General features: G+C 39.7%; 2 protein-coding genes across 5 annotated transcripts in view; both read left to right on the top strand.

The window, feature by feature from the left end:
- SLC38A1 (solute carrier family 38 member 1) overlaps positions 1-21,493 on the top strand; it is a 540,785-nt gene that overhangs the window by 168,740 nt on the left and 350,552 nt on the right. The gene's annotated exons all lie outside the window — the stretch shown is intronic.
- SCAF11 (SR-related CTD associated factor 11) overlaps positions 926-21,493 on the top strand; it is a 54,659-nt gene continuing 34,091 nt past the window's right edge. For 2 of the 4 annotated variants that reach the window (XM_081330173.1, XM_081330171.1), the window contains exons 1-6: positions 926-1,161; positions 10,591-10,669; positions 12,057-12,217; positions 19,451-19,528; positions 19,887-19,978; positions 20,866-20,930. In XM_081330173.1, coding sequence (XP_081186299.1) covers positions 10,609-10,669; positions 12,057-12,217; positions 19,451-19,528; positions 19,887-19,978; positions 20,866-20,930 — 457 coding nt within the window. In that variant the 5' untranslated portion in view covers positions 926-1,161; positions 10,591-10,608. The remainder of the gene's footprint in view (positions 1,162-10,590; positions 10,670-12,056; positions 12,218-19,450; positions 19,529-19,886; positions 19,979-20,865; positions 20,931-21,493) is intronic. The other 2 variants (XM_081330172.1, XM_081330174.1) reach the window with 2 other exon arrangements.

Below are 21,493 nucleotides of genomic sequence, written 5' to 3'. Positions count from 1 at the left end.
ATCTTGGAGACCAGGAAAATAAAATCTGTCACTAATTTGTTATGATAGCAGCTAGTATTTTCTTCTCTCCCTATGAACTTGGGAGAGAAGGAAGGTTGGCAATGACTTCTCAGTGGAAGTGTGATGTTAGTTAAGGGATAGCATCACACGTATACATAGGAGACCCAAATGCAAATTTACTCCTCCGCCAAGGATTCACCGGTCACTCCCTTTCAGCTCAATCTCTCTCACTATCTTAAACTCCTGAAGGAACTAACTCTTTCAAATCAATTGAAACGACATTAAACGTTGGTTAAAGCTTCGGAGCAGCATTTTCCCGCCGATGGTTCAAGCTATGAGGCAATGGTACGAATGAGAGCCCAAACTAACTGGTGACCTCAAGATTGGGGAAGACCCGTTCAGTAATCGGTCACATGAGAAAGTAAAACTTTCTTCAATTCGGTATCAACCCCTGGGGGATTAGGGAGACCTGCCCGTGCCGTTTTTAAGGCCTCGGGACAGAAAGTGGTTTGCTGCTGTTTCGGAGTCGGTAACCTAACCTTCACCCCTGGATCCCACCGATCCCGCTACGTTTTTCGAGATCAACTGAGGTCGGATGGGCGCCGGGTCGCTTGCTGAAGGTATGGTTAATTCGGGATTTACGGACACAGTCCTTTTTCCTTGCCGCTGAGGGCGCTGGAGAGTACGCTCTGCGGTCGCCGCTGCTCTAGTCTTCCGCCTCATCGCCGCCAGGCGCCTGGAGGACCTTCCCAGAATGCCTCTGGGCAACAGGGGCCGGTTGGCTGTGTCTCGTTGGCAGGTAGCGTCGCGCGCCTGCCAGCCGGTCACGTTCTTCCTCTCCTTCGAAATCTGATTGGGTGGTATCGCTGGGCTGCCTTTTTTCCGTCAGGGCAGTGGGACGTTTTCCTCTCAGCTTATAGTTGCAGCCGAGGGACATGTGACTACGGGAGTGGGTTCTGTAGCGAATGCGCTGGAGAAGCGGCCTGCTTTCTTTTCCTGCTGCCGCGCGAGGCCTTTTTCCCGGAGATCGCAGGGCGCCAAGGAGACACCGCGGCCCAGAATCTCTTATGTCGAGGCCGCACTAACGGAGACTGGCCGTTTGCTTCGCTCGTTCGGAGGTGCCGTCTAGTGAGACGGCTTCCGTGTTCGTGACGGAGAAAGGTAAAGGCTCGATGGGGGGCGGTGGGCGGTGCGTGTATTCGTGTGCTGGAGTGAAAGGGAGACAAAGGCTGTGTCCCGAAGCCTGCGACCTCGCCGTTTCTGGTGGACAGACTTGCGGGAAACTAGGCCCCAGCTCGATCCGGAGAGTCGTCAGATAATATCGTTCGCATCTTTGAAAAACGCCATTTCTGGACAACGGCGCTGGTAACAGTCTTATCGCTTCGACACTGTCGGCGAAGATTTTATTCGTTTGACGAAGGTCGCTAACAAAGTTACGCGCAGACTGCGGGGGCGGATGGGTTCAGTCAGACGCGAGACTGACCTCGGATACTTGAGAGTATTTGAGAGCGACTGGTTCTAGTGAAGTATTTAAGATAGCCTTTTGTATACAACTGGTTGCATGCAGTCATCCTGATTTTGCACAACAGTCGCATGTTTGCGAAAATTGAGTTCTGCAAATGGGTTCAATGAGGTGGCTAAAGGAGAAAGTCTCTGGAGATTCTCAGTCATCCAGGTCATAGTTGTCTCAAAGGTGTTTTTTCAAAAGGCAACTGGCCTGTTTTTTCTTGAGGAAGAAGACGTTTCGCTTCTCATCCAAGAACCTTCATTAGAACAGTCACAAGGTGTTCTTCCTCAAGGAAAAATAGGCCAGTTGCCTTTGAAAAAGCACCTTTGAGACTAAAAGAGAAAGGTTATGTAGATCCTGTAAGTCTTAATTGCAAATCTGGAGAGAGAAATGCTATGTGCATATTTTATCCCCATCAGCATGGATAGCAGTTATTCAATTCACAAGAAATGATCTCTGTTTTGAAAAGATAATGAATGTTATGCTTTAGCGAATGCAGAATATATTCTTTACCTTCATCTAAAGAATTGCTGAATAGTGTTTCCATTATTTGATGGGACAAAGTAAGCCAGGAGATAATAATGTTAAAGAATGACATTCAGTACTTTTGACTGTAAAAGGGTATAAGAAAAGTGTTAGTGAACTTTCAGTTTCTTTTTCTTGAAATATTTCTGTTACAGGGAACTGATTCTCAACAATTAATGTAAATATTTAGCATATATAAGCATAGATTCCCTGATGCATAGGATGTGATTTGCATGACAATCCAAGTGTTTTTATTATAGGAAATTTAGAACACAACACAGTGACATTATTGATCTTGCTGTATTGAAGATTATATATGAAAGATATCAGTTCAGATATTTTGAGTCAGGTTCAGATAAGGGCAGCAGAGAATCATGGTTTGCTCAGTTAATTTGTATGCTGTAAGTATGCAACCATTTTAAGCCACTTAAACTCTAATTGTCTAGTAGTTCAAATAATGAAATTAAATTTTCACGGGTTTCTTGGATGAATACAGATTAATGGTATAAATCTTCCTGTTCAGAGTGATTTCTAAACATGTACAGATAGACATTTACACAATGGTAATTTATGTGATAGGAATTACTCTTGCAGAATTCCCCAGTTTGATATATTTGATTTATATCTCTCAACATCTATAATATTTCCAGAGCTGTTCTGATTATATTCTTATCTGAATATCAGCAACAAAGCAAATATTGTTATGAATTCTTCTAACTATGGTAGCCACATAACAGCTGGTGATAGGAATAAGTGAACTTCAAAATATGGAGAAGAGGAACGCTTCAAATTTCCATACACGTCTCTTGCTGCGCTATTTTGCCTCTTGACCCGATTTAGTGCAGTCTGGGGGAAAAGGTAATAAAAGTAGTCCTTGACTCATGACCACAATTGAGCCCCAAATTTCTGTTAAGTGAGACATTTGTTAAATGAGTTTTGCCCCATTTTACGACCTTTCTTGCCACAGTTGTTAAGTGAATCACTGCAGTTGATAAGTTAGTAACAGAGTTGTTAAGTGAATCTGGCTTCCCCATTGATTTTTCTCTCAAAAGGTTACAAAAGGTGGTCATGTGACCTTGGGATACAGCAACAATCATAAATATGAATCAGTTGCCAAGCATCTGAGTTTTGATCACATGAACATAGGGATGCTACAGAGGTCATGTGTGAAAATGCTCATAAATCACTTTTTTAGTGCCGTTATAACTTTGGTAACTAAATGAACTGTTTTATGCCAAGGGCTACCTGGAGAAGATCAAGGAAAGTTGGCCAGTGCTTAGATTAAATGATAGAGGCCGTTTCACTGAGTTAGGGTGATTCTCAGAAGGGAAACACTTCTGTTTTGGTCAGTCTTTATGCATCTGATAATATTTTCAGCAACATGCTGGTTGGGTCTGACACTTAATAGTTTATTTGTTTGTAATTTTTGCTATGTGTTGTATCAAGCTTTTATCTTTGGCTCAGTAAATTTGTCACCAGTATCCATATACTGTCTTATGTTCACAGATTCCTGGATGCAACCCAACGAAAAACACTAAAAAGTTATATGTCTGTGGAGATTCTCAGTCATCCAGGTCACAGCTGTCTCTAAGGTGCTTTTTTCTTCAACAGGCAACTGGACTTTTTTACTTGAAGAAGAAGAAGAAAACATTTCTTTTTTCATCCAAGACGTTTCAGCAGTTCTGATGGGGGGGGGTGGGAATGGAAGGACAGGTACTGAAAGTTTTAGACTGGATGATGGGGGTGATGGAAGGATAGGTTATTTGCAGTCATATGGTCGTTAGTACTTTCTAAGCTGCTGTGGCCACTTGGAGATTTGTCTGTGCCCTCAGGGTCACCTGAATCAGTGCAATTGGTTATGGAATCTTCTTGGAACTGCTGCAAGGGCTATGTTGTAAACTGGAAATAGGTGATGTCTTATTCCTGCCCGTCTGTTGAGGGAGGGGTGTTCATTTCTAACATAGATGGATTCTTTTACCCCTCTTTCAAATCAGTGGTCCTCTCTATCCGAAATATGGAGTTTGCTATCTTCAAAAGAGTGACCTTTGTCTTTCAAATGCAGATGGACCTCTGAATCTTATCCTGATAGGTTTGATCTCCTATGTTGTGCCATACATTTGTGAAGTGGTTGATTTGTTTCACCAATGTACAGATCTACATATGTCTCACTGCATTGTATTTCATATATCACATTGCTCAGTTTATATCTGGGTTTTTTATCCTTGGGGTGGACAAGCTTCTGCCTTAGTGTATTGTTGTGTTTAAAGTGTACATGTATGTTGTGTTGATTGAAAATCCTCCTGAGCTTTTCAGATATTCCTGCAATGTATGGAATGACAACTTTGCTACATTTGTTGTTCTCTTCTTTGTAATGCAGGAACTCTTTTTTTTTGGGGGGGGGGGATTTGATGAAGGCCCAATTAGGATAACTACAACTTCTGAAGGATTCCTTGATGTGTTTAGTTCTTTTTCTTTTCCATCTTTACTGGTAGGTAAGCTTTCAGCCTGGTGGTATAAGGTTCTGATCACTCCGATTTTTTGCTAAAGTGGATGGTGAGAATCAAAATGTAAATACTGATAGCTGTGTGGAGATTTCCTATAAACTTCAGTGTTAAGGCTTCTGTCTTCTTTAATGTGTACTGCACAGTCCAGGAAAGCCAGATTGTTTTTCCTTAACATCTTCCCATGTGAACTTAATGTATTTGTTCACAGAGTTGATGTGTTTGGTAAAGGCTTCCACTTCCTATGTTTTAATTTTGGCCCAAGTATCATCCACATAGCTATACCACCCACATGGGAAATCCTCTGAGTTTATGGCTTTGACATCTAACTCTTCCCTGCAGAGACTGGTCACAATGGGCCAAAGAAATACAGGTGAAACTTGAAAAATTAGAATATCGTGCAAAAGTTCATTTATTTCAGTAATGCAACTTAAAAGGGGAAACTAATATATGAGATAGACTCATTACATGCAAAGCAAGATAGTTCAAGCCGTGATTTGTCATAATTGTGATGATTATGGCGTACAGCTCATGAAAACCCCAAATCCACAATCTCAGAAAATTAGAATATTGTGAAAAGGTGCAATATTTAGGCTCAAAGTGTCCCACTCTAATCAGCTAATTAAGCCATAACACCTACAAAGGGTTCCTGAGCCTTTAAATGGTCTCTCAGTCTGGTTCAGTAGGAATCACAATCATGGGGAAGACTGCTGACCTGACAGTTGTGCAGAAAACAATCACTGACACCCTCCATAAGGAGGGAAAGCCTCAAAAGGTAATTGCAAAAGAAGTTGGCTGTTCCCAAAGTGCTGTATCAAAGCACATTAATAGAAAGTTATGTGGAAGGGAAAAGTGTGGAAGAAAAAGGTGCACAAGCAGCAGGGATGACCGCAGCCTGGAGAGGATTGTCAGGAAAAGGCCATTCAAAAGTGTTGGGGACTTTCACAAGGAGTGGACTGAGGCTGGAGTCAGTGCATCAAGAGCCACCACACACAGACGGATCCTGTACATGGGCTTCAAATGTCGTACTCCTCTTGTCAAGCCGCTCCTGAACAACAAACAACGTCAGAAGCGTCTTACCTGGGCTAAAGAAAAACAGACCTGGTCTGTTGCTCAGTGGTCCAAAGTCCTCTTTTCTGATGAGAGCAACTTTTGCATCTCATTTGGAAACCAAGGACCCAGAGTCTGGAGGAAGAATGGAGAGGCACACGCTGCAAGATGCTTGAAGTCCAGTGTGAAGTTTCCACAGTCTGTGTTGATTTGGGGAGCCATTTCATCTGCTGGTGTTGGTCCACTGTGCTTCATTAAGTCCAGGGTCAACGCAGCCGTCTACCAGGAGATTTTGGAGCACTTCATGCTTCCTTCTGCGGACGAGCTTTATGGGGATGCTGACTTCATTTTCCAGCAGGACCTGGCACCTGTCCGCACTGCCAAAAGCACCAAAACCTGGTTCAATGACCGTGGGATTACTGTGCTTGATTGGCCAGCAAACTCGCCTGACCTGAACCCCATAGAGAATCTATGGGCATTGCCAAGAGAAAGATGAGAAACATGAGACCGAACAATGCAGAAGAGCTGAAGGCCGCTATTGAAGCATCCTGGTCTTCCATAACACCTCAGCAGTGCCACAGGCTGATAGCTTCCATGCCACGCCGCATTGAGGCAGTAATTGCTGCAAAAGGGGCCCAAACCAAGTACTGAGTACATATGCATGCTTATACTTTTCAGAGGTCCGGTATTCTATGTACACCCCTTGTTTTATTGGTTGCATGTAATATTCTAATTTTGTGAGATTGTGGATTTGGGGTTTTCATGAGCTGTACGCCATAATCATCACAATTATGACAAATCACAGCTTGAACTATCTTGCTTTGCATGTAATGAGTCTATCTCATATATTAGTTTCCCCTTTTAAGTTGCATTACTGAAATAAATGAACTTTTGCACGATATTCTAATTTTTCGAGTTTCACCTGTAGAATCCTTCCATCCAAACACCATAAAAAATAGAATTCTTCCATCCAAATACACAAAGAAATACTATTGTTCCATTCCCCCCCATACACACACCATCCTATCAGAAAATATCCTATCATCCAGTCTCAACTGTCAGTACCTGTCCTTCCATCCTTCCGCCATCAGAATTGATGAAGTTTCTTGGATGAAAAAAGAAATGTTTTCTTCTTCTTACTCAAGGAAAAAAATAGTCCAGTTGCCTTTTGAAGAAAAAAAACATCTTTGAGACAGCTAAAAAGTTATAATAGATGACTCAGGCCAACAGAAAACACTGTGTATGATCATCCAGGAAGGTCTGACTGTTTTAAACGGGGCCTAGAGAGCGTCTGGAGGTCCAGCCGATCTGAATCCGACCGATTGCGACTAAGAACCCATATTAGGTCTTATCTCGCTGCGATGAGGGTAGCGAGATCTAACTACTTCGCTGCCCTCATCGCGTCCGCAGATAATCGCCCGGCCGCCCTGTTTAGGGTGACCCGCTCCCTCCTTAACCAGGAGGTTAGTGGGGATCCCTTGCAGGGGCGTGCCGAGGAATTTAGTCAACATCTGTCGGACAAAATCGCTCGGATTCGGACCGGTTTGGACTCCGACTGGGCAGTATCGGACGATCAGGACACGAGCGATCTTGTCGATGTCACCTGGGAGGAGTTCGATCCTGTGACTCCGGAGGAAGTGGACAGGATCATGGGGAGGCTGAGCTCCACCACATGTTTATTGGACCCGTGCCCTTCCTGGCTGGTTTATGCAACCCGGGAGGGGACACGAGGCTGGTTCCAGGCGGTTATAGCTGCTTCTTTGAGTGAGGGTAGTTTTCCCGCCGCCCTGAAAGAGGCGGTGGTGAGACCTCTCCTCAAGAAGCCTGCCTTGGATCCGGCTGTTTTGAATAACTTTCGTCCGGTCTCCAACCTTCGCTTCCTTGCGAAGGTTGTTGAGAGTGTGGTGGCGCACCAGCTCCCTCTGGTCCTGGATGAAGCGGATTATCTAGACCCGTACCAATCGGGCTTCAGGCCTGGGTACAGCACGGAGACGGCATTGGTCGCGCTGGTGAATGATCTCTGGAGGGCTCGGGACAGAGGATACTCCTCTGTTCTAGTCCTATTAGATCTCTCAGCGGCTTTCGATACCATCGACCATGGTATCTTGCTGCGGCGTCTCAGGGGATTGGGAGTGGGAGGCACGGTTCTTCAGTGGTTCTCCTCCTATCTCCTGGGACGCTCGCAGTCGGTGTTGACAGGGGGGCAGAGGTCGACCGCGAGGCCTCTCGCTTGTGGAGTCCCTCAGGGGTCGGTCCTCTCGCCCCTTCTGTTCAACATCTATATGAAACCGCTGGGCGAGATCATTTGTGGTTTTGGAGTTGGGTACCATCAGTATGCTGATGATACCCAACTTTTCATTTCGACCCCAAACCACCCCAGTGATGCCCTCGACGTGATGTCCCGGTGCCTGGAGGCGGTCCGGGTCTGGATGGGGAGGAACAGGCTTCGTCTCAACCCTGACAAGACGGAGTGGCTGTGCGTACCGGCATCTCGGGATATTCAGGATATCCCACCCCTCATTATGGGGGGTGAGTCATTATCTCCTGTAGATAGGGCTCGCAACTTGGGAGTCCTCCTAGATTCACAGCTCTCTTTAGAAGACCATATTGTAGCTGTAACTAGGGGGGCGTTCGCCCAGGTTCGCCTGGTGCGCCAGTTGTGGCCCTATCTAGACCGGGATGCCTTGCGCACGGTCACTCATGCGCTCGTGACCTCTCGTCTTGATTACTGCAACGCTCTCTACATGGGGCTACCCTTGAAGACCACTCGGAGGCTCCAACTGGCACAGAATGCAGCCGCGAGAGTTGTATCGGGGGTCTCCCGATACTCCCGTGTTACACCTTTGCTCCGCGAGCTGCATTGGTTACCAGTTGTCTTCCGGGTGAGGTTCAAGGTGTTGGTAATGACCTACAAAGCCCTCCATGGCATGGGTCCAGAATACCTTGGGGAGCACCTGCAGCCGGCGTCATCTTCCCTCCGCCCAGTACGCTCCCACAGAGAGGGCCTCCTCAGGGTGCCGCCAGTCAAAGAATGCCGACTGGTGACCCCCAGGGGGAGAGCGTTCTCTGTGGGTGCACCGGATTTATGGAACCATCTTCCGGTAGAGCTCCGGATGGCGCCCGATCTCCGCTCCTTCCGGCGCGACCTTAAAACCCATCTCTTTAACGAAGCGGGCCTGGCCTGATGGGACGGGGTGGGATTGTTACTATGATTTTAATTTTAAATTTGTATTATTATGGGCACTGTTTAATCATGTTTTAATAATTTTAATTTTTTTGTACCTGTTTTTATGTATTGCCCTGTTAACCGCCCTGAGTCTCTTGAGAGAAGGGCGGTATATAAATTAAATTAATAAATAAATAATAATAAATAAACACCATGAGAGGGGCAGGATTCTGATGCCTAATGATATTATGGAGAAGACTTGTTCAAACGCCTCTTAACAGTGGAAAACAAATAAGGCAATGCCTACTGTCTTGGTAGTTGGATAGCAATAAATATCCTATAACAGGGGAGTCCCAAATTTTGCAGTACTATGAATCCCTGAAATGAAAAATGTGTACATTGCCTTATGAATAAAGGTAATGATTATTGGGGTTAGGGTTAGTTATGTAATACATATCTTTTAATAAACAATATATCTATCATCCTACTTAGGCTTCCAGTAGATTGGTTCTCTTATTGCCCTTCCCCAGAAAGATTTTCTACTTTGAATCACACACATTTGAAGAAAGCATAGAGTAATATCCCCAGATTTGGTTTCTTGCCATGCCATAAATAGTCGGCAAAGTTATTGTGTTTTTTTTAATCTAGAAGTGAAACCTGGATCCAGTGGCACCATGAAACTATGGCCTTATTGAACATTACCTATTTTATGCTGGTCTCATTCACATAGTTACATACCCAGCATTCTGTTCCATTTCAGGTTAAACAACATGCAGTAAAGAAAAGAAGACGCAATAGTCAGCAAAATAATAGATAAAAATCAAGTTATTCCTCATGCTACAAAATGTCCCTACATCTATTCATTAATTGCCTATTGGGTCATTTATGACAATCCTGTGCTCATTTGATTATCATTTGTGACCTTCCTAAATAGCTTCTAACAAGCAAAGTCAATAGAGAAGCCAGCAGGAGATTGCAAGTCACAGTCACATGATGTTTCACTTAATAACCCTGAGTAATTTTCTTAATAGCTACAACCAGGATTGTCATTATTAAGTGAAGTGTTCACATGTTTTGCTTAACAACTACTTATTTTCTAAATAAAGTATATAAGTTTTCTCATGTTTATACATTTCTCAATTGCATGCTGAAGTATCCAGTCTGTAACAATCTCTGCTTACCCCTGAGATACACAAGTTATTTCTCAATTTATATTCATTGTCACCCTGCTGCCCTTTCAATATGTTTTCCACCTAACTTCTTTCCAGGTTTCACAAGTTTAACAAGTAACCTGTAATTTTTGTATTCATTCCTATTGTATGTTTCTTTGTAGAACAGCACAGTAATGATATTCTTAGGCATTAAAGCCAGCTGGATGACTTTGGGCCAGTCACTTTCTCTTAGCCCACCCACCTCACAAGGTTATTGTGGGGAAAATAGGAGGCAATATTAGGTATTCTCGCTGCCTTGAGTTACATATAAAAAAGGCAGGATAAAATATAATAGTCATTATATTTTGTGGAAAAATGACACAATAGCACTTACGCTAAAAGCAAAGTTATCATGTGAGTATAGTCTGCTAAGCAAATTACACTTTAAGCGAGAATCTGAAGCATTATACCTTAGTAGTACTAAATTTATATGGACTTTGTATACACATATTCCTAAATGTATAGGAACAGTGTGATTTATGTATTTATATTATAAATACTTAATAGTTTGATACAGAAACAATATAATATGGTGTTGAATATGATTTGAAGTTGACTTTATAATTATAATTTAATATATAATATTGGTCTATTAGGAAGCATTTAACATTTGGTGGCCCTATTTTGCAGGTAATATTTTAAGCAGAAATGAAGAATAAAAAGCAATCTGTTCAAAAGGCAGAAGAAGACAAACACGAGGCTGCAAAAGGTAGCTAACTTATTATTTGAATTTCTGAAAGAAATGAGACTTGAAAATGTTCCACTATATTTGTAGATCAAATCTATGCATTATTTTATAGATATTAACATCTTTTTAAAACTTCTGGATTTAGCTATTTACTTGTTATAATTGACAATGTTGATAGGAGCTGGAGATACTATCTCAGTCAGATTCTAGTTGAGAAGTTTCCTGCTTCCCAAAATATTACAATTGTTGCCTTTATCACAGATTTACAGTTCAAAAAGGCTGTGTGCCACTAGGAAATTATTCAGTAAAAATATATAGTAAATATTAATCAAAATAATTGGTTCTTCCTTAAATTTTCTGTAATTTATCCTCCATGTACTGGTGTACTGTTATCTAAAAAAATCAAGTTCTGGCCAATTGAGCATAGTGTAATTTCAAATAAAGAGTGTATATTAGAGAGATACAAATGTACACACTATATATATATATATATATATATATATATATATATATATATATATATATATATATATATATATATATATATATATATATATATATATATATATATTTATTTATTTACACACACGTGTATGAAGGTAAAAGGTAAAGGTTCCCCTGCACATGCGTACTAGTCGTTTCCGACTCTAGGGGCCGGTGCTCATCTTCATTTCAAAGCCGAAGAGCAAGCGCTTGTCCGAGGACGTCTCCGTGGTCATGTGGCCAGCATGACTAGACGCCAAAGGCGCACGGAACGCTGTTACCTTCCCACCGTAGTGGTCCCTATTTTTCTACTTGCATTTTTACGTGCTTTCAAACTGCTAGGTTGGCAGAAGCTGGGATGAGTAACAGGCGCTCACTCTGTTATGCGGCACTCGGGATTCGACCCGCCAAACTGCCAACCTTCTGATCAACAAGCTCAGCGTCCTAACCCACTGAGACCTTACATATGTATATGTATATATTTGTGTGTGTGTGTGTGTATGTAGGTCTTGGCGTATTTGGGTCTTTTCCCGTGTAAGATTGAGTGTGTCTTGGCGACGTTTCAACGAGGTTCCACTCGTCATCTTCAGGCTGGTGTCTTCGTGCTTGATGCTTGAAGATGAGTGGGATCTCATCTAAACGTCGCCAAGACACTCTCAATCTTACACAGGAAAAGACCTGAATACACGAAGACCTACATACGTGTACCCGTGAAAATCTACGAGAACATACATATATATATATATATATATATATATATATATATATATATATATATATATATATATATATATATATATAATGAATTTCAGATTAGCTGCTTAAAGTAACATAATTTAGCTTAAATGTTTCTTTATTTTCCTTATTTTGTATTGTTTAGTTGTACATCAGTAATTTCAATCTACTTATGTGCATTTTATAACAGGTAAAGAGAATGAAGAAAACTGTTCTTGCTCCGCTGACTTTTTATCTAATGAAGATGCTCGCTGCCCAATTTGTCTAAATTGTTTGGCAGAGCAGGAAGTTGGCTTTCCTGAAAATTGCAACCACATCTTCTGCATGACCTGCATTCTTAAATGGGCTGAAGTAAGTCTTAGGAGCTGCAATCAAATTTGTAAAATAGTTTACTTAACTTTGAAATTTTTTCATAATAAAATAGTAATACATGTTCTTTTTGTTTTGATTGGTATCCAAATAACAACTCCTTTACAGGTACTCCTGAACTTACAACTGTTTTTTTAAGCAACCATTTGAAGTTACAACAGCACTGAAAAGATGAGTTATGCCCAGTCCTTGCATTTAGGACTGTCATAGAGTCCCCGTAGTCACATGATCAAAATTTGATCAATTGCTGAAATTCTGACCCATCATATATTTATGATGGTAGCAGTGTCCTAAGGTCACATGATCACTATTTGGAACCTTTCCAGGGGGCTTCCAACAAGCAAAGTCTATGGGGGCAGCCAGATTCACTTAACAATTGCAGTAGTTCACTTAAGAACCACAGTAAATGATCATAAAATCCAGGTGACTCACTTAATGACTATATTGCTTTGCAACAGAAGTTCTGGTCCTAACTGGTTGTAAATGGAGGACCACCTGTACTCATGCATAGCTTTGGGCTTGTATTTTGTAATTATTAAATTTTGATGTATCTTGAATGGCTGCTTTGGAATATAAAAAGAATTTCAAAAGCAATATAGACAGTGATTGATAGATCAAGGGGAATTTTTAAAACAGCTTCACTGTCATACCCAGTATTCTTAAAGTAGTTTTTTGAAGAGTAGCCTAAATGCAAATAGTTCAAGACTATTTACTATGAAAGGGCCTTCATTTCTTAAAACAATTCTTGTAAATGGTAGTATCAATTGTCGTCCTCTATTCTAAAAGATATAACTTTTACTGATCCCTTGTCACTTTTGTTTTACATCACTTAAAATAAGCTCATACTGATTCTGTTTTATACAGTTGCAAGAAAAAGTATGTTAACCCTTTGGGATTACGTGGAGTTTTGCATGAATTGGCCATAAAATGCGCTTTAAACGTCATGTAAGTCACAACAATAGAAAAACACAGTCTGCTTAAAATAATACTATACAAACATTAGCTGTTGTCATGTTTTAATTGAACATAAGATGGAAATATTCACAGTGCAGGGTGGAAAAAGTATGTGAACCTTTGGACTTAATAACTGGTTGACCCTCCTTTGGCAACAATAACCTCAACCAAACGTTTCCTGTAGTTGCAGATCAGACCTGCACAACGATCTGGAGTAATTTTGGACCACTCCTCTTCACAAAACTGTTTCAGTGTAGCAATATTCTTGGGATGTCTGGTGTAAATCGCTCTCTTAAGGTCATGCCACAGGATTTCAATTGGGTTGAGGTCAGGACTCTGACTGGGCCACTCCAGAAGGCATATTCTGTTCTGTTGAAGCCATTGTTTTGTTGAATTACTTGTATGCTTTGGGTCATTGTCCTGTTGCATCACCCATCCTCTGCGGAGCTTCAGTTGGCGGACAGATGGTCGTACGTTTTCCTGCAAAATGTCCTGATAAACTCTGGAATTCATTTTCCCATCAATGACAACAATCCGTCCAGGCCCTGAGGCAGCAAAGCAGCCCCAAACCATGATGCTCCCTCCACCATGTTTTACAGTGAGGATGAGGTTTTGATGTTGGTGTGCTGTGCCTTTTTTTCTCCACACATAGTATTGTGTGTTTTTCCCAAACAACTCAATTTTGGTTTCATCTGTCCACAGTATATTTTGCCAGTAGTGCTGTGGAACATCCAGGTGCTCTTTTGCAAACTTCAAACGTGCTGCAATATTTTTTTTGGACAGCAATGGCTTCCTCCGTGGTGTCCTCCCATGTACTCCATTTTTGTTTAATGTTTTCCTTATTGTAGATGTGTCAACAAAAATGTTAGCATGTGTCAGAGATTTCTGTAGGTCTTTAGCTGACACTCTAGGATTCTTCTTTACCTCATTAAGCATTATGTGCTGTGCTCTTGCAGTCATTTTTACAGGACGACCACACCTAGGGAGAGTAGCAACAGTGCTAAACTTTCTCCATTTGTAGACAGTCTGTCTTACCGTGGACACATGAACATCAAGGCTTTTGGAGATACTTTTGTAACCCTTTCCAGCTTCATGCAAGTCAACAACTCTTGATCGTAGGTCTTCTGAGAGCTCTTTTCTGCGAGGCATGGTTCACATCAGACAGTGCTTCTTGAGACCAGTAAACCCAAAACAGGTGTGTGTTTTTAAAGGGCAGGAACACATCCAATATCATCACACTGATTGGAGTCAAGGTTGGCTCACTCCTGGCTCCAATTAGCTCTTGGAGAAGTCATTAGGCTAGGGGTTCACATACTTTTTCCACCCTGCACTGTGAATGTTTCCATCTTATGTTCAATTAAAACATGACAACAGCTAATGTTTGTGTAGTATTATTTTAAGCAGACTGTGTTTTTCTTTTGTTGTGACTTACATGACGTTTAGAGCGCATTTTATGGCCAATTCATGCAAAACTCCACATAATCCCAAAGGGTTCACATACTTTTTCTTGCAACTGTACATATTTTTTTTATTAAGGATATTTTAATAAGATAAAAATAATACAAATTTTAGAAAATAAAATAGTGAAAAAATAAGACAATTAGAGAAAATTAGAAAAGAAAAAGGCAAAAGAAAAAGAATAAAGAAGCAACTTCCGATCTTCTTAACAGAAGGTTATAAATGCATTTATATTTTATGCTCTCTGTCCAAGATTACATCATTCCCTCTTTTCATAGTCTAGTATTAGTAGGATTTAATTCTGAATAAATATTCATAGGATTATACAATTTCTTGTGCCTGCAGCTTGCTTTTGTATTTTTTATTCATTAATTTAAAATATTTACATGGCTGCTCATCTGCTGAAGGTGCTCTGGTCCCATGAATACTAAATAGTTATTAATACTTATTGCAAACACAAACATCAAACTTGTTCCTTTCTTTTACTGTATAGGACTAAAGAAATAGTTTTTCTTCTTTGTAGTTGAAGACTAAAATCCTGAGTTTCTGAACTTATTTTAAATGCTGTTCCAAACAGAACTATAGCAGATACATAGGTGATATCTAGCTTGTACAGAGGATTGATGTAATGGAAAAATATTGAGCCATGTGACACACATCCTCTTCATTGCCAAAAAACAGCTAGCTACAGGTTTATCATTCCATTAAAAATTACATTGGATCATAATGTTCTTTATAATATTTTGGATTAATCTACAGATTAAATAAGATACCAGAGTAATATTTTCATTTGTATAGAACAAATAATAAACTCTACTTCTTAGCAAAAAGCTTCAGTCTAAGCATTCTGTAAGAGCAGCAACAGCAGTTATCCTTTAGTTATCATTTGCATAATTTATCCAGAAAACATCAAAAGTGTTTCCCTTTCAATACTACTGTAAAAACATTTCTGTTCTGTTTAATTAATTCAAGTTTATTTCTGAGCAAGCATCTATTTTTTCAATCCCACTATGTACACCAGAACAAAAAATCAACTCTATAGGAAGATTATATTTTATTGAAACAAGCTAAAATGACAGAATCTCTTGCAAATGTGGTTCCGTTTTACTTACACACTCACACACACACTTTAGGCCACAGTGAATCAGAGAAGAGCCTGCCTGAGTCACTTTCCAATGCTCTTGGGCTCTCCAAGGTTTAAAGAATGTTTCAGCCCTCTTTGCTTATGTAACAGTTCTTGTATAACTCTTGTCAAGGTCCTTTCCCTTATTCTTTACAATTAATTGCAGCCAAATTGATGCTGCAGTCTATGCTGGATCCCATAGTTAGTCTGGAATTGGGTACCACCACACTCAAATAAATAACCTGTGTTTGTGGTTGTGTGCATATTTCTCTTTAATTTCTTTTTACTAATTTGAAAAGCAATAGAAAAAACAAAGAATACGTGTACATACATTAAAAATATACTGTAAGGACACTCCCCAGCTGGTCCCTCAGGAAAGAAAGACTTTTTTTAAAAAAAAAGTTTTATTAATTTTCCAATTTTACATCCAGATATTTATGAAGCAACATGGTGATTGGGTAATCAGAAGTCCAATAACAAAATCTTTTTGTACATATCTCAGGTTACATCAGCAAAAATTCCCTCTCCAATTCCCTTAATTACAATATCACAATCAAATTAATACATTTCTAGTTATAGCACGGTCAGTTGAGACAATTGTCAGTATATTTTAACTTATACTTATCCATGTCCTGCTTTTGAATTTTACCTAATTTCAATTACAGTGCTCTAAATTAGACTTTAGTATCCGTAATACTTAGTTTTCAGGTAACCCAAATTTCCCCTATTTCATTATATAATAGTTGTCATATCTAAAATACATATATTGTTTGCTTAAATACATTCTTATCTTGTTTCACAAATATATTCTATTTCTCATCTTAGTGGTTCATCAATTATTAATAAAGTATCTTCTATTATATCATTCCAAGTTCTATAATATAATTCAAAACTATGTTCTAATAGCTGATTTTCATTTCCCTTGCAAATCTAAAACCTAAATATACAATCAATTTATATCTATTAAAAACTCCCCTTAGCCCATTAAAGGAAATTTTAGGCTCCATCATTATAAATCACAAAAGAAAAGAACCCGTTTTTTAAATCTAACTCTGGCTTTCTTTTTGTGCCAAGCAGGCTTCCATATCAGTGCCTTTAAGTTCTCAAGTGGGTCTCCCTTCATTCCTACACACGTTTGAATCAAGGGAGACCATCCAGTTGTCAATTTTTCAAAGGAACTGACCCCTTTATAATCATTAAATTGTTGCTCTAATAAATCAAATCCCCATGTTTGATTTAGTATAGTTGTCTTTGGTTCAGTCTGGTCTTCTTCCGGTCCCATCTGGCTTGGATAAGAGGTCATGTCCAGTGTTGTAGTTGTTGTTTGACTTGCTAGATTCTCAATATACTGTGCTTGAATATCCTTAACACCCTCCATCTTAGTGTTGCTTTCTTCGGCTTCTGTTGTTTTTTGGATTTTAGTTTTTGTAATTGAGATCAAGGTTTGGGTGTCAAAGCTCTCAGTAGATTGTACTTGTTGTTCTTTAAAGTCCCCTGTTTTAATATTAATTTCTTCCTCTTCTGTTGGTTTTTGGATTGTCAGTTCAATTGCAATCAGGGCTTCATTTGGTAAGTTTAAGCTGGCACCTTTATCTTTCAGTCTGGAATTCATTAGTTCATTCGCTTCAAGGATTTTTTCAAGTATAAGATTATAGTTAAGTTGTGGGTAGTAGTCCTCCATTTCTACAGTGTTTACAGATAGGTCTTTGGTGGAGGCTATTTTGATAAGAGTCAGAAAATGTCCACCTCCACTATTCCTAGAAGTTGTTTTCGCTGCCAGGTGTTTCAAGTTCTTATCTTTAGAAATAGTGCCAAGGACAAATCTGGGCTGCAGCCAGATCTCACAATAAAAGGAAAGTTTCCTTGCTACGCCAGGCTTCACCACAAGATGTCCTCAATAGCATGTAAAATCTTTTTCCGGACTCAAATAAAACTTTTATCCAGTTTAAGTTTTTCCGTTTTTGTTTTTCTTTTCCAGCTTAAAAGGTAAATAGGGTAATAGGTCCCCAGAGAAATAAGAACTTTTTGGTATCCTAAATATTCCAAAGGTGCAAGTCCAGTTGTTATTTAGTTTAGTTATGTTTTTTCATTTCTTTGAGGTTTTAAATCCCCAAATAGGCAGACACCGCTATTCCAAAAGGGGGGAAGAAATTTTCAAAGCGCTCCCACAGGAAAGTAGTTGGGGAAATAAGAAAGGTAAGATCTCACCCAAATCCTCCACGTTGCTTTCGTTGTGCTTGGTAGTAATTTTGGCTTTCTGCAGGAAACAGCTTAATGATTGGCTATGTTAATGGCAGATCTTTAATTCGTCGGTCCAAAGGAGCTGCTCCGGATCAAACGGAGGGCTGCCACCCTTCCGCGATCGGTCGGAGGGCCTCCTCACCGTTGTCACCCTTCCAGGGCAACTTTCGACCCTTTTCAGGGTCTCTCAACGGAGAAAAACTGGATGGTGGGGAGAGCATTCTCTCCTGCGCATCCGCCAGTGCCGGGAGCGCAAACCGGAAGCCAGGAAAGTAAGACTCTTGAATCCAGGTGGTTGAATCAAAAGAACTTTTACTGGGGGAAAGTGGTTGTAGGAAAGTCAGGCAGAATCTGAAGTTCCCGCACAAAGCACAAAGCTAGTCTTTCGTTTTCCGCCTTGGTGGAGCAGTGGGCTAATGCCTCCTTAAGTAACACCAGCTGCCTGCAATTAGTGCAGGTTCGCATCCCACCAGGCTCAAGGTTGACTCAGCCTTCCATCCTTCCGAGGTAGGTAAAATGAGGACCCAGATTGTTGGGGGCAATTAAGCTGACTTTGTAATAATGCCGCTTGTGTGTGTGTGTGAAAGCCCTGATAAGCAGGCATATACATAGAATGAAGGCTACTGCTAAGCTTGTAAGCCGCCCTGAGTCTTCGGAGAAGGGCGGGATATAAATGGAATTAAAAAATAAATAAAATCTCAACCCCCAACCAGTTCACTTGCAGCCAATATAATGCTGCAAAGATGTTTTGAAAATACTGAGGTCCTAGGCAGATAACAGGTCACTCTCAGAGCATGACGGCCTTGGAATCAGGCTGGAACCAGCTGGGAGGAAGTCTGGTTTGTCTCCAAAGACAATCTGTGTCGTCAGGGTCATCTGAGTAGTGCAAATGGGTTTGAGCCTTCTACAGTTCCAAGAACACAGACAACACAGATAAACCTCCAGGGGCTTCAACGACTCACTAAAACAATACAAATGACCAGCTGTCTGCAAGGAGTATAAATCCTACCATTCCCCATTGTCCAGTCCGAGCTGAAGAAGCTTCTTGGATGAGAAGAAAAAATCTTCAAAGAAAAACGAGAAAGTCTAGTTGCCTCATGAAAAAAGCACCTTTTGAGACACTGAAGCAGGAGTCTATTCATGTAAAGTTGCATGTTAATATATGTAAATGATAATTATTTTTTACATTTGTGAACCATCCCTTTTCATCAAGGAGAGACTCTGGGTGGTATACTATTAAACTTCAAAATATAAAAACAGTATATAAAAATTAAATGTGAAAAATAAATAAATGATAATACTTAGAACTCTAAGTGGATGCCAGGGTAATATGATGCATGTTTATGTTTTATATCTCTCATGGATTATAACAAAAACATGTATTTATAATTTTTAAAAAATTCATATTAAAATTTTGAACACTAATTTAAATCTTTTAGATAAGGGCTTCGTGCCCAGTGGACCGTAAACAGTTCAAGGCTGTATATAAACTAAATACTTCAGAAGATTCTGTAAAGGTACGTTCCAAGATTTATGGACATTATTTCACGAAATTAGTTTTTATAGTGTTTGTTTTCAGTAACAAAAGCAGTTGTAGCAGCTATAGTGTTAATTCACATGAAACCTCACCTGTTTTTTTCCTCTTCTGCTTTGAAACTCAGTATGTCAGGGTTTTTGCTTTACTCTTTTTCTGAGATTGACAATATATTCTTACCTTGACTCAAAGTTCATTTAGAAAATATATAGTAATATTTGTAAATAATGTTTAAGCAAGTGAATATTGTTATAAGTTCATTCATAATTTATTTCTAAAGAATAAACAGAACAAATTATTGGAAAACTATTGTACTGATTTTAATATTAACTTCTTTGCAGGTTGAAATAAAGCAACAAATATGCAAAAAAGATGGCATCATGAGTTGTAATAAGAGCAAGAATTGCCCTATAACTATGAAAACTTGCAAAAGGTTAGCAGTACCGCATGCAAATATCTTTACAATGTAAAAAACATTTTCACATTTGAAATACTTCAATTTTAATATGTTTTACATATGAAGCAGCCAATCAACGTGGAGTTTGCAGTTCAGCCCAATGAGACAAAGGAAACAAGCTCCATGTTGATTGGCTGCTGCCACTGCCTTCACACCCCAATCCCTGAAACATCTCATTCAAACCAGCCACCCAGCAGCAAACAGGACCTCAAGGGACGTTGGCTTCATGGCAGAAAAGCCAAAGTCTTTTATTCAGATGCTGGCAAAGCTCTTTTCTTTATATCTCATGTTCTTACAGCTTCATCAGCATCTGAAGTAATTACTTTGGTTTTTCTACCACATGGGTCAGCCTCTTCTGGAACTCTGGAGATCTTTGAAAAGTAAGTAAGTAATGCGAAATGGGGTGGGGAGAAGCAAGTTGAATCCAGGAGAATAGCAAAGCAGGTCCGGTGCCTATGGAGACCCAACAGGGCAGGATGGGGAGGAAATAGGCAGGGGGCAAGTTGCAGGGTCTCCGTGGGTGAATGACTGCTGTGGTGTTGCAACATATGTAACTTTGGGACCAGATCATAAGGACTTTTGAGGGGGGGGTTCGTATTTTTGAACAGATGCTAATTGAGGAATATCTGTATTTCTAGTTATATGTACTATCAGCCTTCATGTTGCTTAGAAGAACAAATTTAGGTTTTTTGCTTGTTTTTTTAATAGAGTGAGTCACTGATTGTTCTTTTTTTGACTAGATTATTCTGGATTATAGTTTTGTTAAAATACCTTCAGATTTTTTTAAAGGCATTCAGATACATTATTAAAAAACATAAAATTAACTGTAATTATAAATAATCTTTGATATGTTTTTTCCCCAGAAAACAGAAAAACGCTGTCAAACATTTTTTGCCAATACTCTATAAAAGCTGGAATCCAAAATACAGTAAGTGAGTCATTTTGGTCAACTACTTAGCCTTATTTTGACATTTGTTCTTTGTCATTTATTCTTTGGATCTATTTGTTATTCTAACAAATTAACTATCTTGCACAGTTAAACTATTTTGAGGAATGCTTTGAATATATTTGGTTGTTTTTTTTGCCAAATTCACTGTCTCAAACATTTCTAAAAGTCTTCCTATATTAGCCTATTGAAGCAAAAAGTTGACAGAAATGTTAATTGACTGTGTTATAGCTTAATCTTTCATGTTTAGTACATATCTTGAGCAAATTTCTGCAACGCACAAAATCCTTTGCAAAAGCAAAACCCTTTGTTCACATGTCTGCTCATATTCATATTTTAGTATTTTAATGTTGTTTTTTGCATGTATGGATGTGTTTGTGCTTCAGTTAACAAATCTAAGTGCAGAGAGACGTGATTCAAAAAGCCTATTTGGTTTTTAAAATACTGTCAATGTGCATTGTAACTTATTTCCTGCATTAAAATTCAAGAAACAGGAAATCTTTTGTTTCAATCCAGTGGGTTAGATGGGAAGCAGATCAGATCTT

This window comes from Vipera berus (genome assembly GCF_964194415.1).
Source record: "Vipera berus genome assembly, chromosome: 6".
In the NCBI taxonomy this organism is placed as follows: Eukaryota; Metazoa; Chordata; class Lepidosauria; order Squamata; family Viperidae; genus Vipera; species Vipera berus.
Note: the sequence above shows the minus strand (reverse complement) of the source record. Positions and strands in the feature narration are given on the sequence as shown.